Source organism: Aulostomus chinensis, chromosome 21 (genome assembly GCF_037954235.1).
Source record: "Aulostomus chinensis isolate RoL2024-O1b breed Wild chromosome 21, RoL_Achi_v1.0, whole genome shotgun sequence".
Classification (NCBI taxonomy): Eukaryota; Metazoa; Chordata; class Actinopteri; order Syngnathiformes; family Aulostomidae; genus Aulostomus; species Aulostomus chinensis.
The window spans coordinates 23,617,674-23,635,778 of record NC_141340.1 but is presented as its reverse complement, the minus strand read 5'-3'; the positions used below and the strand labels follow the sequence as shown (position 1 = coordinate 23,635,778).

Below are 18,105 nucleotides of genomic sequence, written 5' to 3'. Positions count from 1 at the left end.
TACCATCACAATCAAAACGACAACAGTGGATAGATGTGTCATCCTGAGCTACTGACCTGATTTCCAGAGTCAGTCTTGAGTTCCTTGTGGTTGGAGTACTGAATGAAGACGGGGACATTGCGGATATGAGGAGTGACAGTTGAGTAGTAGTTTACCATCGTGATGGCAGCCTCCTCTGTCCCCATCTCCAAGAAGGCCTGCAAGTACAGACGAGAGACATTTGATAACATTTGCTGCAATATTCTGTCATCGTCGCTAAGATTTACCATATATGGACTAACATCCGCCAGTTGTCATGGAATCCTCATTCATGTGACATCCTGTACAGTTACAATTACCAGACATGCTGGTAGCCGTGCACCTTACAGTGTGTTCCTGCATGTGGGGACTGCACATCAGACTCACAAGTTTACAGAGTAATGTTAATAGTAACTTAAAGGCCGATTTAAATCCTGCCCAAAAAAACTAGACATCAATGTGTATTATTGCAGTTTGTTGAAGTATGTTTCCCTACTCTTTTTTTTCTGACATTGCTTTTGTTTTGGTGAAGTGGAAAAAGCTAGACAAACTGATAAAGCAACAGATATGAATACAGACTAGCTGAAACTGAAGGCCCATTGTTGTGAGCGTCTGAGCCACATGCGGTTAAAATCAGCATCATAAAATCTAAACAGAATACCAAGTCCACATCATGTTTCTTGAGCTGATGACACCCACAGCATCTCCCACTGTTGCTAAGTGACAAACTGTCTTTGAGCTGGCGATGCCAACAACAGGGCAAATCAGCACATTTTTAAACCAATCGGAATAAGGAGAAAAATATATTTTTTAACGTGCAAAACACATATGGCAGTGCTAGTGTTGAGAGTCATCCAGACATCCAAAGAGATTGCCAAAGGGAACCACAAGGGGTTTGTTTGCTTTGTTCCCATTGACCTTCACCAACCCAGTACAACAATGTCTTCTTCTAACCCAACTAAGCCACTTAAAAAGAGTTTACCCCTTATTAGCGTCCCTCTTAGATATGATAAATCTGTCGCAGTAATTAAGAAGTTCTACCAACTACAGACCAAATCCGATGTTATATTTCTTTCCGAGATTCTGGAGAAAGCAGTTGCTAAACAGCTTTGTGACTCTCTTCAAATCAAAAGCTTATTACCGGATTTCCAGTCAGGTTCCAGGTTCATCCTAGCACAGAAACAGAACTAGTCAAAGGTACCAGTGACCTCCTACTGGTACCAGATGAGGGACTGGTCTCTGTGCTGGTCTGATTAGACCTCAGTGCAGCTTTGATACCATTGACCACCATATCCTTCTACAGAGACTGGAACCTGTCACTGGTATTAAAGGAACCACACTAAACTGGTTCAGGTCATATTTACTAGGTCATCTCAGTTGGTACCAGTTAATGATGGTTCCTCTGAGACCACTACAGTCAGTTCTGGTGTTCCACAAGGGTCTGTGCTTGGACCAGTCCTCTTCACCCTGTACCTGCTTCCTCGAGGTCACATGATCAGGAAACACTCCATGAATGTTCACTGCTATGCAGACGACACTCAGCTGAACTCATCAATGATCCACATGGAACAAACCAGCTGACTGAACTGGAGGCCTGTCTGAAGGACAGGAAACATGGAGGACCCATCATTTCCTTTATTAAACTCTGATAAACTGAAGTTCTTGTGCTGGGCCCAAACACCTGAGGACCACCTGATCTGATGAAACAGGTACCCTGGATGGCACCACCCTGGCCCCAGCACCACGTAAGGAACCTAGGAGTTCTCTTTGACCAGGATCCTTTAACTCCCACATTCAACAAATCTCCAGGACGCCTTCTTCCATCTACGAAACATCGCTAAGATCAGACACATCCTGGCTCAAGAAGATGCAGAAAAACTAGTCCCTGCTTTCGTCACTTCCAGGCTGGATGACTGCACCCCCCTCCTACCAGGCTGGTCTAATAAGTCCCTAAAGACTCTCCAGCTGGTCCAGAACGCTGCTGCCCGCGTGTTGACTAGAACTGGTAGCAGAGACCAAGTCTCTCCTGGACTGCTTCTCTGCATGGCTCCCTGTCAAATTCAGAACAGAATTTAAAATTCTTCTTCTACCATCAAAGTCCTCAACAGTCAGGCTCCTTCATCCCTGACAGAGCTCCTAGTCCCCTATGATCCAGCTAGAACCCTTCACTCCCAGGATGCAGGGTTCCTGCTGGTTCCTAGAGTTCTAACAGTAGAATGGAGCCAGAGCCTTCAGCTATCAGGCTCCCCTCCTGTGGAACCGTCTACCAGTTTCAGTCCAGGATCCAGACCCCCTCTCTATGTTTAAGAGCAGACTTAAGACTTCCTTGTTGATCAGGCTTTTAGTCAGGACTGCTTAGGCTGGCCCTTAGATCTGCTGCTATAGGCTCAGACTGCTGGGGATCTCCCATGATGCACTGGGCTTCTCTCTCCTCCCCCTGTCCTCATACATGTTACTAACTCCTCTTCTTCTCCCCTCATCCCAGATCCTGGTGCTGCTGGAGGAGGCTCCAGACCTGAAGAGGCTCCAGCTGCCACAGGTAGCTCCACCTGCTCACGTCCCCGTCTGTCCATCAGTCTCTCCTCCTTTCTCTCTCTCTTTATCTCTGTCCCTCTCTTTCCTTCTGTCTCTGTCCTCCTCCATTCTGTGTCTTTGTCTCTGTCCATCAGTCTCTCCTTCTTTATCTCTGTCCCTCTCTTTCCTTCTGTCTCTCTGTCTTCCTCCATTCTCTGTCTTTGTCTCTGTCCATCAGTCTCTCCTCCTGTCTCTCCTTCTTTATCTTTGTCCCTCTCTTTCCTTCTGTCTCTCTGTCTTCCTCCATTCTCTGTCTTTGTCTCTGTCCTGCTCTCCCGCTCTCTCCGTCCCCACTGATCCTGGATCTGCTCCACCTTCCTGCTGGTAAAGGAAGGTTCTGGTGGCTGCTGTTGCAGGATGTGCTTGCTGATGGAGAATTGTTGGGTGGAGGTTCATTGAAGGAGGGAGGTGCTGGACCTGCTCTACTTGGAAAGAGTCAGGACAAAACTTTGGTTGGAATTTGGCACCATACAAATAAAATTGACTTGACTTAGGTTCCTTCCTACCAGGCTGGACAAATAAGTCCCTAAAGACTCTCCACCTGGTCCAAAACACTGCTGTCCGCATGTTGACTAGAACTGGTAGAAGAGACCAGATCTCTCTTGTACTGGCTTCTCTGCACTGGCTCCCTGTTATTGGGACCTCATGCCATGTGCCCCAAGAGAACAATAGAAATGCATTCATGTCCCTCCAAAAGCCTGAGCTAGAGTTGACCAAAACATAGTCAAAGATGCCATAAAACATCATTTGACCGTCACACGAGGTGCGGCAATGTTAGAATGCAGATCCAACTTCTGCATTGGCTAAAGCCAGGCTCTCACTCAGGTAATATCACAGCACCGTGACCCTCTTTCATTGTTTTTTTCCCTGTGCACTGCACAGTACAGAGCTGTGCCAAGCTTCTCCACAACCTGGATGCCGAAAGGGAGCAATCAAACGTTTGACTTCTTCATCCCCCTAAACCCTAGGTTACAGTCTTCAACTTGCAGGCCAAGTGCATGGACTGCTGTTTATATAACCCTTCTATTTTTGAATCCGCCACAAGTCTCTGCACAATCTGCCGATTGTGCTCTGTGAGGACGAGTGAGCAACTTTGTCACAGACCAGAAAAGCCTTTATTCCTCAGCGGAGAGATCCTTGCTGCCACCGAAGGACTCATCACTTCGCCATCGCCAGAAGAGCGAGACGACGCATTGCAGGATGCACAGCCACCGACCAAGCTTTGTGCAACGTAAGGCGGACTTTACTTTTATACTCTGGTGGATCGGAGCAATTCAGTAACAGGCATTTGTCTGGGCAGAAACACTTAACATACGCCTAGCTACATAAGAGCTGCATTTATTTCTGTGCAAAAGCTGTTTGATTCCTCGAGTGTGTTCGCCCCAATAAGCTGGATGCTCAGACACACACTATATTGCCAAAAGTATTTGCTCATCCATCCATTCAAATGATCAGAATCAGGTGTTCCAATCATTTCCATGGCCACAGGTGTATAAAATGAAGCACCAAGGCCTGCAGACTGTCTTTACAAACATTTGTGAAAGGATGGTCGCTCTCAGGAGCTCAGTGAATTCCAGCATGGAACTCTGATAGGATGCCACCTGTGCAACAAATCCAGTCGTGATATTTCCTCTCTCCTAAATATTCCACAGTCAACTGTCGGCTGTATTATAAGGAAATGGAAGTGTTTGGGAACGACAGCAACTCAGCCACGAAGCGGTAGGCCACCTAAACTGACGGAGCGGGGTCAGCGGATGCTGAAGCGCATCGTGCGAAGAGGTCGCCAACTTTCTGCAGAGTCAATCACTACAGACCTCCAAGCTTCATGGAATGGGTTTCCATGGTCGAGCAGCTGCATCCACACCATACATCACCAAGTGCAATGCAAAGCGTCGGATGCAGTGGTGTAAAGCACGCCACCACTGGACTCACAGAGCAGTGGAGGCGCGTTCTCTGGAGTGACGAATCATGCTTCTCCATCTGGCAATCTGATGGAAGAGTCTGGGTTTGGCGGTTGCCAGGAGAACGGTACTTGTCTGACTGCATTGTGCCAAGTGCAAAGTTTGGTGGAGGGGGGATTATGGTGTGGGGTTGTTTTTCAGGAGCTGGGCTTGGCCCCTTGGTTCCAGTGGAAGGAACTCTGAATGCTTCAGCATACCAAGACATTTTGGACAATTCCATGCTGCCAACTTTGTGGGAACAGTTTGGAGCCGGCCCCTTCCTCTTCCAACATGACTGTGCACCAGTGCACAAAGCAAGGTCCATAAAGACGTGGATGGCAGATTCTGGTGTGGATGACCTTGACTGGCCTGCACAGAGTCCTGACCTCAACCCGATAGAACACCTTCGGGATGAATTGGAGCGGAGACTGGGAGCCAGGCCTTCTCGGCCAACATCAGTGTGTGACCTCACAAATGCGCTTCTGGAAGGATGGTCAAAAATCCCCATAAACGCACTCCTAAACCTTGTGGACAGCCTTCCCAGAAGAGTTGAAGCTGTTCTAGCTGCAATGGGTGGACCCACGTCATATTGATTAGGAATGGGATGTCACTAAAGCTCATACGTGAGTCAAAGCAGGTGAGCGAATACTTTTGGCAATATAGTGTATCACCGGTTAACAGACCAATAGCTGACCAGACGAACCTCAGTTTAATTTGCTTGCTATTGTGTGGTGATATTGTAGTAATCCTCTGCTGTGGTGACGATTCTTGTGAACCCTTTCATCTACTTTCTTTCTCTCTCACCTCACTGCAAGCATCTCACCTACATTGCACTTGCATTAAAGCTGCACAAAGGCACGATCATGGGACAGCTGATCTGCCGACACAAAGCCCAAGGGTCACTTCCCCGCCGTTGTTCCCTTTGTTCAGTGTTCATACCTCGCGGCCAGCCACCATCTTGGCTCTTGCAGTGATGTCATACATCTACTTCACCCTTTCGCCATATTAGCTTCAGCAAGTGCGTCACTCATTCAAACACACACCACCCTTTCTCCTCTTATGAGGTTGCATGTCTGAATTTAGTAATCAAAAAACAGCCACAAGAGAGTCATTAAAGTACCAAAAAATGTTGATTTAAAAAAAAAAAAAGTTTTACATTGAGGATTTTTAATTGTGATGAGGTATTTTTACATTGTGGTATTCATGCTTTGACCTCAGTAAAGGATCTGAGTTCTTTTTCCATGCCAACAGGTCTGGGATCAGTGTTCCAGTGACTCTGTGGTTCAGTAAAGTGTGTTTTATCATGGCGGCCTGCGTCATGAAAACACAAGCACCACCACACGAGTTTCTATTTCTAGAGATGCACACTTTTCTCGATCCGTCCAGAAGGAAACTCTTTATTTGCTCAATTCTCATGAGATTTGTCTCCTCCACGAGCGGCTCTGCTGTGGAAACTGAATCACAGGTGGATTCATTCATGGCAACAAAAATAAAGGTGAGTTGGGTTTTGGGGCGACTTTATAAAACCTTCTGCTGAAGGAGGAAGTCACCAGATCAGACACACACACAGAAGAGCATGCTGACCTCCTGTGTGTGTGTGTGTGTGTGTGTGTGTGTGTGTGTGTGTGTGTGGAGGAACTAAACTGATGCAGGGACCAGAGACGCTGCAGCTGTGTGATGATAAATCATGTAAAACTTCAACTTAAGCTTATCAGTACTCTGGTCTTGAATAATTCAGCTGTTTCATACCAATTTTGTTTTTTGGCACACTGTATGGGGTCCACTGGTTCTGTTGTGAAACAAGTGTCAACTCTGTGAACCACCACAAAATTTCCTCGACTTTGTCAATGGTATTCGGTATAGAATTTGTGTTGCATGTAAAATGACTAAAGAAAGGGGGGCGAAGGGTCACCTGACATCTCTGAACACCATTTTGCAAGGCTGAATGCTTTGCCTGGTCTTTTAGGGCACTAGGGTGATTTTAACCAAGTGGAATTGGTTGAATTTATAAACGATCGTGGCGGCTTTTCTGACACTCAAACTTGTACAGATCATATCGGATATGACATTGATAATGGTGATTCTCAGCCAATCAAGCAACAATTGCACCATTTCCCCAGAGAAACAAGGAGCTCAGGCTAGTCCCGTCCTCTAGATTCACTGCTATAGGCCAAGACTGAGAGGGGATCTCCCATGATGCACTGTGCTTCTCTCTCCTCCTGTCCGCCTTCATGTCTTCACAGCTTAATGTTACGAACTGGACTTCTTCCTCTGAGTCTCAGTGCTTCTCATCTCCCAGATCCCTGACTGATGCTGCTGGAGGAGGAGGCTGCAGACCTGCAGAGCCTCAGGCAGAAAAACACCACAATGGAGGTAGCCCAAGTCTATAACTGGTCCAGGCACCAAGGACCATTATCACTGTCAGAAAGGGGGATGAAACGTCTTTTTATAAAAATGTCATTAATGTCACTGTGGGACAGTACTTCTCGATGTGTTGAATCTATTTAGTCTTCCATTAAAGCCTGGTCAGGCAGCAGTACTATTCAACACTATTTTGTGGGGACAGCGACTCAACATCGAGACAAACAGGATCTAACATACAAGTGCCCAGATCGTGATTAAGACTTTCTAAGTTGTACCTCACGTCATCTCAAGATCAAGGCCAGCTCTTTATGGATGAAGTATGTGCATGATTGACACAGTCCCTAAGAGTAAGACTCAGTGCGGTGCAAAAAGTCAGCAAAATCCCAGCTGATATGTCTAGAGGATTACAGGAATGTTCTTCACAGGTCCATCTCTCCTGTACAGATCCCTCCACCCCCTTGTGAATGCTCAGCTTCAACTCAACCACTCACCTGGTTTTTTCCCTTCAGTGTGAGGATGTTGGTGACTTTGCCAAAAGGTAGGCCAAGGGCGATGACCTCTGTCTCAGAGGCTTCGTTGGGCAGCTTCCTGATGTGGAGCACACGAGAGGGCGGAGCCTCCTCTACCCTCAGCTTCTTACTGTCGCTGCCATTGGAAGCTGCATCTAAAATGTCAATACAAGAGCTCGTCAACTATGTCCTCACAACAAACAACACCGCTTTTATCAAAATATTGATATCAAAACCAGGCTTGTGCTTTCACTATGCGGGGTTACAGACACAGATGCTATCTTCGCCTAAGTTATAGCGCCATTACGCAATTGTAGAGGAATTTTGTGTGACGAAGGAATTTGTCAGACACAAGAAATAAGCCGGAGACTCAAAGATGGCTTACACTGGACCACTGGATGTACAGGATTTGCTGTGTGATGATGCCGAGTCAGCTCCCCCAGGATATCTGTGTCAGACCCTCGTAAACAGTCATACTTACAATGTCAGGCACTACCCAGTATAACCAAATAAGAACATTTTGCATAGATGTGACCTTCACATCCTCTAAATACAACTACGCATCTAGACAACGCTGGTGTCGTAAGTGTCAGCAATCAGTAAGTGCTGTGACTACAAATTTATGATTATGAAAGAATTAAGAAAGGCACAACAGATTCACTCCCCGACCCAGCTCAAGGCCCTGAAGTCAGACCAGCTCTTTACCTTACAAATTGTGAAGCTGAGGCACAAGGAAGTTCAAAATGAGGATACCAGATAAAATTCCTTATCACAAAGAAACTGAGAAGAACTGATAATCAATGAAGCATGTCGCACTGTTGAACAGGAGGTAATGGTGTGCCCCATTCCAGGTGGTTGCAAATGTGTTTTTCTGGTTCACCTTTTGCATAACATATGCGTTAACACTACGTCCCTCTCGATTTCAGAGACTTCCTCAAGGTAAAAAAAACAAACAACTCCTTCAGCGGTGACAATATCAAGTTTGTTCTTGACATCTGGACAGAAATGTGTTATTACCACATCATGACATCCCCTTGTTCGCAGCTGGACACAAGGAACTTGAGCAGAATGCATACGCAAATTTGCTGTTGATGAAGCAAATACGTGTAGTTGGAGTTTGCTTCCCAACCAAATTGTCTAGGAGTGCGGGTCCAACTTTAACGAGTACAATTTCAGTCAGCTAACAAGTACAGGTGCCATCAGAAATATTCATCCCCTTCACCTCAAAATACATTCAAGTGATATGCATGAAAGATAAGGACAATAAATGACTAAAAACCTCATTGAACACCAAAGTATTTATTGATACAGCCCCACATCATCAATAACCCATCTCCAAAACTTGACCGTGGGGATGGAATTCTTTTGGTCATATGGACCAGACATAAAGCTGGTCCATATGACCCAACAGTTCCAGTTTGGTTTCATTACTCCATAGAACTGTCTCACTCTGTAGTCTTGTCCAATCCCTCCTGGCACATTCCAGTCAACTTTGTGGTCAAGAGTGGGGTGCATCTTGAAGTCTGTGTTCTTTCAATGCACGTCTTGTGCCACAGAAGCACTTGTACCAGCCTTTGTTAGGTCGTCCTGGAGGTGTCTTGCAGTCACATAGGGGTTTCTCTGAGTTGTCCCAACTAAGTTGCTAAGGGCCCTTGATGAAATTTTGGGCTTTCCTCCAGAGCCAGGCAGGTTTGTAGCTATTCCATAGATTTTAAACTTCCTTAAAATGCTCCAAATGGTGTCTCTTGGAATGTTCAAGCTTTTAAAAACCTTCTCATAGCCAAGGCCCTTCAGTTGTGATGAAATAATCTCCTCTTTCAGCCTTTGCTGAAGCTACTTTGTCTTTCCCATAATTGCAGCTCACCTTGAACACCATGATGGGTGGAATTTATATTTGCACGAGGGATCATTCTTGAGTTCCCAAAGACTTAAACATGTTTCAACTCAACTTTAGGCCATAAAACTTTTAGAAAGCTTGAAAGACAGCATTATATAGGCGTTAAATAATTGTGATATGGCTATCTAGATAAAACATACTGTTACACACACATACCACATCATGCATTTTCTGTGTTTACTTTATGTATTTCTCAGCTCATAAAGAAGTCACCCAATGCAGAATCCTGCTCTTTGAAAAAGCTTTAATGGATTGATTTTTCAAACCCTTGAGTGAATTGAACATTTCGGATTGCAACTGCATAATTAGACAGGTTTTTTTCAACATCATGTGAATGTTAGAGTTGAAGTCATTCAATCTTCTGCCCCGACATAGAAAAACTCAGCTTCAGCATCTAAGTCTGTTAACTGTCAAGAGTCTAAAACAATCTGTGTCAGGAACCCCAGACTTTTCACAAATTATGTGTTAATAACAAGAAAAACCCATTTGCTGTTACTTTTTAGTAAATAGAGGGGACTGTGTGTGAAGGCATGCGTTCGTAGGTTCTGATGTCGGTCATGCTGCTGGTAATGTAGTCAACTGTCAGCGTTAAATGGACCATGACCAAAGGCACATCCACCATCACATTCAGATGGCAGCACTGAGCCTCAGCAAGGTCAGGTCTCTTTAAATGAATATGATGTGCTGATGATGCAACATGGCCCTGATGGAAAGCATGCAGACTGAGCAGTGCATGGTATTGCTCAGGTATTGTCTGTTCATCATTTCCATTCATGTTCTTGATGATAAAGGCTTCTTAATGTCGTCTTTGTCAACATGATCAATAATTGTCTGTGGCAGCAGTGAGACTGGATAATCCTGCCTGATTCAACATTCCCAGTGATTGACTGTGCAGCCTGATAGCCTTTATCTCACTATATTAGACAGGCCCCTGGGGGAACACAAGCTTGGATGAGGGCTTGTGTAGCTCAGGTAGACTGAGACTTTGATTAAAGAGACAATCTCCCCCAAACCCTTGTGTATTCCTTCAACACCGCTCCTTTTTAGTTGACAGCAGCTTTAATAGTCTCACTTCTTTTTGTGGCAGTACGAATGCTTCTTTTAGTCAACCTTAATTTTCTTTGAGATGCTTGTGATATCCTGCTACAGCGTGGAGGCGTTCAAATGCACTGTGTCTGTTCCTGTCACATGCTGTGGCGTGTGGGTGCCCACCTACTGAGGAGCATGATGTTACTCACACATGAAAAAGCTCCTATGAGAGAACAGTTGAACTCACTCCATCTGTTTCACTCCTCAAACACCTATTAATCCTTTGATTTCTTTTAATGGCATCTGTCAGTACTAATTCCTCCCTCCCCTCACTGTTCAAGAACGCTGGGAACCAACTCACCGCTCAGACTGCTCATGCCGGAGTTGGGACTGTTGTACATACTCAGCTCGTCTGATCCTCTCTACAGGAAAAAGGACAGATACAGACAATCAGGTAGAGTTGTCAAATAACGGGGCAAACAACGTCCCTTTTGTGCGCTAGTCCTCAAAGACAACAATAAAGCGTTGCTCTCTGAGGACCCTTTAGAGAAACAAAGAAGGACGGAGTGGTCTGGTTAGTCCTCAGCTACTGGCAGTTTAATCGCACTGATTTTAAGATGTCAACATGTGTCATTTCATCCGGAGCTCTACAAGGTCTCGGAAGGCTTTCTGGAGCAGACAGCGCCCTGTGCTCTTAAACCTGACTGATGGGGTGACTGGGAACCTGGCTGGGGACCCATTATATACACACACACACACACACACACACACACACACACACACACCTCCTACTGGTTTCTGGCAGACTGAACTGGAACCAATTGTTCTTCTGCCACCAACATTCTTTATGGTTACCATAAACTAGGGGGTGCAGGTCCTGCTACAGTGACATGATACAAATAAATTAAGAGGCTACTAAAGACATCCGACCGGAGCCAAAATGTGAGCACACAGCGAGCCAACTCCAAGAATCCCAGAAATGCTTTCCTCCCAACAGCTGGTGAGCCTCTCTCTTTACTGCCCTGTGTATTTCATCAATATTTCAATGTCAGGAAGCAAAGACCAATCATATCAGAGCACTGAAACTTTGTTTTGTGCAGACACAAATGCAGCTGGCATTCATCAAATCAGGTTAGCCAGCTGGAGTGTGTGCGCGCGCACACACACACACACACACACACACACACCCACAGAGGTTTGTTTTCGCTACCCTTTCTATCAGAGCCAATCCAAACAAATATGTTAGAGAAATCCCATTTAAACATCACAACAATGTCACAGAGGGATTCCAAATGAAAAGTAGCTTTAAACCTCCAATGCAGCAGTGTCCTCAGGCCAGATATCTCCCTTGTCTGTCCGGTACAGTTTCACTGTAAATTCAGTTTAATACCCCCTCTACCAATGAGGAGAGCCACAGAGGAAATGAAGGGGTCTTGTTGTGAAAGAGATGAAGGTGCAAATGCCAAGAAAGGTCACTGCACAAGTTCCAAAAATGGTACGTTCAAGCCAAACTGAACATGAATCATCCAAATACTTCCTGTTAAACATTTGGATGCCAAACTAATGGGTACTGGACACCTTTGGGTTTACCAACTGCTGGTTGGACAAAACCACATGTACCCCCCCCCCAACACACATTATTTTCACATATTTAACAAACGAGTAACTGGACCAACTTAGGTGAGCAGTTTTCAACGATCAGCTCAGTTGTTTTAACCACTGCACCCAACACAAGTGCTGTTGATAGCTCTCCTTTCTTATCCAACATGCTGAAATGCTTGATGGCATCCTCCTTCATAGGAGTGGGCCATTGTACCTCAGATGTAAGGATAACGATTGGTTCTTCCAAAACACCTCCAAATAGTGCTCGTGATAAAAAATCATCAATACTGTGGATATTGATTTCACGCGGCCCACCTCAAGGGATTGCATTATCAGCCAATGGGAGCCACATTTTAGGCCTAAAATTGTTCATGTTTGCAACTACAGTTTAAAAGTGCTCTCTATGTACAGTTCCATATGGTTCATGTCAACCTGATTTAAAAGTCATATGAGAGTTATTGGAAGAGGAAAGTCTTATCAAATGTCAACAGCCCTTCAACTTGGTGACTGAATATAATCCACTGCCTGAATTTGCAGAGAATGTGCTGAATCGTGACGCCTATCATTCTGGGGATATGGGAGTTTGGTCATCTTGCACACATATTGGGCTTGGACGTGGTCACCATGACAGCAACTACGACCATGGGTGTAACAGCAGTGGTAAATGGCACCTGTGACCTCAGGCCCACACCCTGTATGTACTGTGCACAAGAGACTGATGACCATGAAAGTGTAGTGTTCATCTCAGAACATCCACTGAGGATGGAATCCGCCCAGAGGAGAATGGCTCCAGTCATGGTGTGTTGATTGATTGTGTGGCAGAAGACAGGACGATGTTGTCTATGGAGAGAATGAACGAACAAGCAGAGAAGCAAACTCACCTTCACTCCAACTGCAACATCGCTGATGCTGAAAGATAAAAATGAACATGATGAAAATGACAGAAACAAGCAGGAGAGTCAGTCCATTCATGTCTCAGAGATGCAGTCAATTATTTGCCTACATGGCGAGACGTTTGGATCCCACCACAAGTGGTGTGTCAAGATGCATGTTCATAAACGGGTCCACAGATGTCGCTGGAGCTCGACAGAGACGGGACACCTTCCTCCCAGGATACCTGCCTTGTTTTTGGGATGATTGTCATACAGGAGCACAGTCCACCACCCGGTCCCAGTAGGGATGGGCACTGACCAGAGAGCACTGATACCACGATCAAATCTGCTTCTCACTTCAACTGTTCAACATGTCCATCAACATGTTAAAGTAACTCGTTTCCTTTGTTGTCCTCATTTGCAAGTCCATGTTCACATTTTTGCAACTAATCAGCAGGTGAGGTCAAGGATCGCAACGTCCCAGCATTTAGCTGGCGGGTGCTTTAATGTGCTGTATTGCTTCACGGCCCACACAGGATGTCGCCAGCAAGGCATATACATTTAATATTGATCATGATATCTGACCACTGATGTGGTTGCAGGCTGCAGAGAGAGGTTCTACTCTTGTATCTGCAGGTTATGGAGCCGATGGGTGGGTCCAGCCGGCCGGGCCACCAGTCTCTCTTCGCCTAACAGGAGGAAATCCCACCATAGTCTACGTGCCCTCTCCATCAGCTCATGAATACTGAACACCACCAGCCACCTGATCCCTACAATGGTCCTCGGTGATGCCGCGGCGTCAGACGATACGAGAACAGCCGGTTCTCAAAGGTTCTAAAGGGATCTTTGATTCAAACAGCATGGTAATGACACTGTCCAGCGCCCTCTTTGTCACACCACTGTTGGAGGACGTGATGGAGAATAACCTCACATAAAGCACCCCTTCATTGAGTATTAATTTGATCAATTAAGCTCAAATTCAAAAGGTGATGTGGAAGAATTATTTTATGGCCTGACTCCAAACACATGTATGTTTAAAACGCAGCAGTTATTGATGTTGATGAGAACGTTTGAGAGCCCGGAACCAGTTCACCACCTCAACACCTGCATCACCACCAACGTCCACCGCCTGGTTCAGAACTGATGTTCCGTGTCCACATCCACCCGTCACGACGTGGCAGCCGACACAGCTGACGAGATCCCTGCCAAAGTTTCTGAGTTACACTGCAGGCTGCCGAGTAGAAGCGTGATGTCTTGTCAAGGCTGAGCGCCGAATGATGTGACCAGTCAGGGTCTGACCGGGGTCTGTGGCGACGGTGTAAGCGGTCTCCGGTGAACAGCACGTCCACGTGCTACTGGCAGGATTCGCGTTGCAATGATGCATCAACATTTATGATCCATCACGTCCACATTCCACATCCAGACTACAATTCGTGACACACCCACAGGAACCGAAATTCAACTGCACGCGCTCTTCCCAGACACACACGCGCACACACACCTTTAGCAGAGCAGCGAGCTGCGCGGTCGGTTGAGCTAGCTCGGTAACGCTGGCTCGCCATAACACAAAGGATCATCAGCGCTGCACATGAGCTAGCTAGCATTAGCTAGCATGGCGCGAGGTTGAACGTCATCGCAGCTCCGTTAACACTCGCCAATAAAATGTCAATATAGTAAATAAAACGAGCAATAACCATGCATATTGAGTACAATTATCATCAATATTATCGTTATTATCCGGCAGAGGTAGCATAGCACATGATGCTACTTCAGCGGATTGTTGCTAGGCTGTTAGCATGCTAACTCCTAGCATGCTATGGAATCCCATTAACACACCGACTCATTCATGTCGACGAAATGACACGCTGAAGGTGTGTGTTTGCGATAACCCGATGTCACGTAGCAGTGGGACGGTAAATCTTACCCGTCCATGTCTGTAGAAATGTCCGTTCGCGGTCCTCTGGTCTCCGCTTCACATCAAAGTTGCTGCTGCTGCTGCTGCTGCTGGTCGTGCGGCTCCGAACAGACGATTCAATCGCGGAAATGACCGGAAATGCACGAAGAGATGAGAGCGCGCGTCATCCGTTGGGAGATCGAAGCGAAGTAAAATCTGGTCAACTGGACGTAAGTTTATCTTGAAGACGAGAGGCTTCTTCAGTTCTAGTGAAGAGTGTGGAAACTCCAGCTTATAAACCTATGTGGGAGTGGTCAGTGCTATTGTGGTGGAAACGACCCTCCCGAGACTCACCTGGCCTCCCCAAACGACAGTCGTTGCAAGGTGTCAGGGAGTTTCAGGGGTGGTCGTTAGGGGGTTTCACCGACCACTCAGATGCTAATGGCTCTCCGCTGTCCTCCTTTCTGGACCTGGAAGAGGATTTTACAAAGGTCCAGTCTGGGAAGCCACAAGTTTTAAGTGCTCTTTTCAGATGCTGCTGTTCTTTTTTCCGGCCTTGGACGCTGGTGGGGATGGTCTCCGCTTGGTGTTGCAGCGTCCTGATGACACCTAACTTGTGCTCCAGAGGATGGTGAGAGTCAAAAAGCAAGTATTGGTCAGTGTGGGTGGGTTTCCTGTACACATCCACCCTCAGGCTCCTGTCCTCTTGAATGTAGACGTCGCAGTCCAAAAAGGGCAGATGGTTGTCTTTCACATCCTCTCTGGTGAACTTGATGTTGACGTTTACCGAGTTGATGTGTGCTGTAGACGGTTGTACCTCCTGAACCTTGATCTTCACCCAGGTGTCATCAACGTATCGGAACCAGTGGGTGGGGGAGGGTCCACTGAAGGAAGTCAGGGCCCTCTGTTCCACCTCTTCCATGTATAGGTTGGCCACGATAGGAGATACGGGAGAACCCATGGCACAGCCGTGTTTTTGCCTGAAAAACTTCCCTTTGTACTGGAAGTAAGTTGTGTTCAGGCAAAGGTCCAGAAGTTGGCAGACAAAAGAGCACTTAAAACTTGTGGCTTCCCAGACTGGACCTTTGTAAAATCCTCTTCCAGGTCCAGAAAGGAGGAGAGCTCCAGGAGGAGGGAAGATGAAGAAAGCAGGAGAAAAAACATAGTGATCCCCTATGTGGCAGGGGTTTCTGAGAAATTAAGGAGAATCTATAATAAGCACCGCATCCCTGTGTCTTTTAAACCAGACAACACTCTGAGACAAAGACTGGTTCACCCCAAAGATCCCACCCCTCACAGCCAGAAAAGCAATCTGGTATACGCTGTCAGATGCAGTGAGGCCTGCACGGATCTCTACATAGGGGAAACCAAACAGCCCCTCAACAAGCGCATGGCCCAACATAGAAGAGCCAACTCTGGAGGACAGGACTCAGCGGTTTTCCTCCACCTCAAGGAGGAAAGCCACTCCTTCCAGGACGACCATGTCCAAATCCTCGACAGAGAGGACAGATGGTTTGAAAGAGGAGTTAAAGAAGCCATCCACGTCAGGATAGAGAAACCATCTTTGAACAGAGGAGGTGGACTGCGACATTTCCTTTCTCCTATTTACAACCAAGTCCTTTCAAAGCTTCCCCAAAGAGCTCAGCTGAAAGACCCATGTGGAACGGCTGATGCCAGCACAGCCCATTAGCATCTGAGTGGTCGGTGAAACTCCCTAACGACCACCCCTGAAACTCCCTGACACCGCACAACGACTGTCGTTTGGGGAGGCCAGGTGAGTCTCGGGAGGGTCGTTTCCACCACAATAGCACTGACCACTCCCACACAGGTTTATAAGCTGGAGTTTCCTCACTCTTCACTAGAACTGAAGAAGCCTCTCGGATGAGAGGTGAAACGTCTTCAAGATAAACTTACGTCCAGTTGACCAGATTTTACTTCGCTTCGGTCTACGATGACCTGGATGAATGAGAACCTACACAGACATCCGTTGGGAGACGTTTCCTGGTCTCGAGGACCAAGGTCTCGAGTACCAGGACCAGTAGCTCTCGTGAGGACCAAACGTCGTCCTGACGTCTGACTTCCTGGTCAAAGTTAAAGAGTTCGCATCCATGTCAGTCAGACCACACAAACGCTCGGATCACACGTGCGGTCCTGGTTCCTCCTACTAATGTGAACCCGATTAAAGATATCAGGGTGTGTGTGTGTTCTTGTACTTGCTACATAGTGAGGACTACAATACGTATTTAACCAACAGAGTGAGAACATTTTTGGAAAGTGAGGACATTTTAGCCGGTCCTCACTTCTTCAAAGGGCCTTTGAAGGTCAAGACTTGGTTTTAGGGTGGAGGTTAGAATCAGGTTCTGGTCAGGTTTAGGGTCAAGGTTAGGGTCAGGCAGTCAGTTGAGATGGTTCGGGTTAGGGGGAGGGGCTAGAGAATGTATTACATCAATGAAAGTCCTCACAAAGATATAAGTACAAGGATGTGTGTGTGTGAAAACTATCTACTGACAATTTATAGAAGTGTATTGCTGTCATGCCATAGAAATAAACAACAGATCAGTACCATGTTTTAATAAAAGTATTTTGTTGCATCAATACAAATTTCATGTTATATTTTTCAACATAACTTCATCCATCCATTTCCTACGCCAAGTTTACACGGCCAACAACTGTTGAGCTTCAATGAGGTGAGACAGTTCAAGTGTTTCTCTTAGAATATTCCATCCTTTTCCTGTTGACACTCTTCAAAGTCCCTCCACGTCAGACGTTCCTGAACCTTTCTGCCATGCTGGAACACTTTCATTGCTTCTGCACCCTCGAAACTAACGCGCTACGCGATTGAGTACATAGTATGATGAGTATACTCAATTTAAAAATTTAAAGTATGCAGTTTGGAAGTATGCGATTTGGGACACAGCATGTGTGTCTGTACCCTGACCACGTCAGTTTATTCACTCCAGTTCTACTGTAGAGGAGTCAATCAGAAAAACCTGATCCAAGTTAACTCAACCACTAAATTAACTCAACAGAAGATCAGAATTAGAGGAGGACGATTGAATATCAGACCTCTGAGGCTGAAAACTGAACCAGTGAATGAAGTGATACCTGACAGTTGTGTTGACCTGCTGAGTCTCACTGAAACCTGGCTGGTGACGATGAGGATGCTAGTCTGAATGAATCCACTCCTCCAGTCACAGGAACACTCACATTAAACTCTGATAAACTGAAGTTCTTGTGCTGGGCCCAGACACCTGAGGACCACCTGATCTGATGAGACAGGCACCCTGGATGGCACCACCCTGGCCCCCAGCACCACCGTAAGGAACCTAGGAGTTCTCTTTGACCAGGATCCATAATTTAAAATTCTTCTTCTACCATCAAAGTCCTCAACAGTCAGGCTCCTTCA

At 46.2% G+C, this 18,105-nt stretch overlaps 1 protein-coding gene across 3 annotated transcripts in view; it reads right to left on the bottom strand.

Annotated features, from left to right (window-relative positions):
* Positions 1 to 17,854, bottom strand: part of LOC147242066 (polypyrimidine tract-binding protein 2-like) — a 33,202-nt gene extending 15,348 nt beyond the window's left edge. The window contains exons 1-5 of one of the 3 annotated variants that reach the window (XM_086190925.1): positions 17,805 to 17,854; positions 12,815 to 12,842; positions 10,693 to 10,753; positions 7,388 to 7,560; positions 57 to 197 (exon numbers count right to left, since the gene is read on the bottom strand). In XM_086190925.1, coding sequence (XP_086047051.1) covers positions 57 to 197; positions 7,388 to 7,560; positions 10,693 to 10,732 — 354 coding nt within the window. In that variant the 5' untranslated portion in view covers positions 10,733 to 10,753; positions 12,815 to 12,842; positions 17,805 to 17,854. Of the gene's footprint in view, positions 1 to 56; positions 198 to 7,387; positions 7,561 to 10,692; positions 10,754 to 12,814; positions 12,843 to 14,729; positions 14,910 to 17,804 lie in introns of those variants that run through there. The other 2 variants (XM_086190924.1, XM_086190923.1) reach the window with 2 other exon arrangements.
* Positions 17,855 to 18,105: the final 251 nt, after the last annotated feature.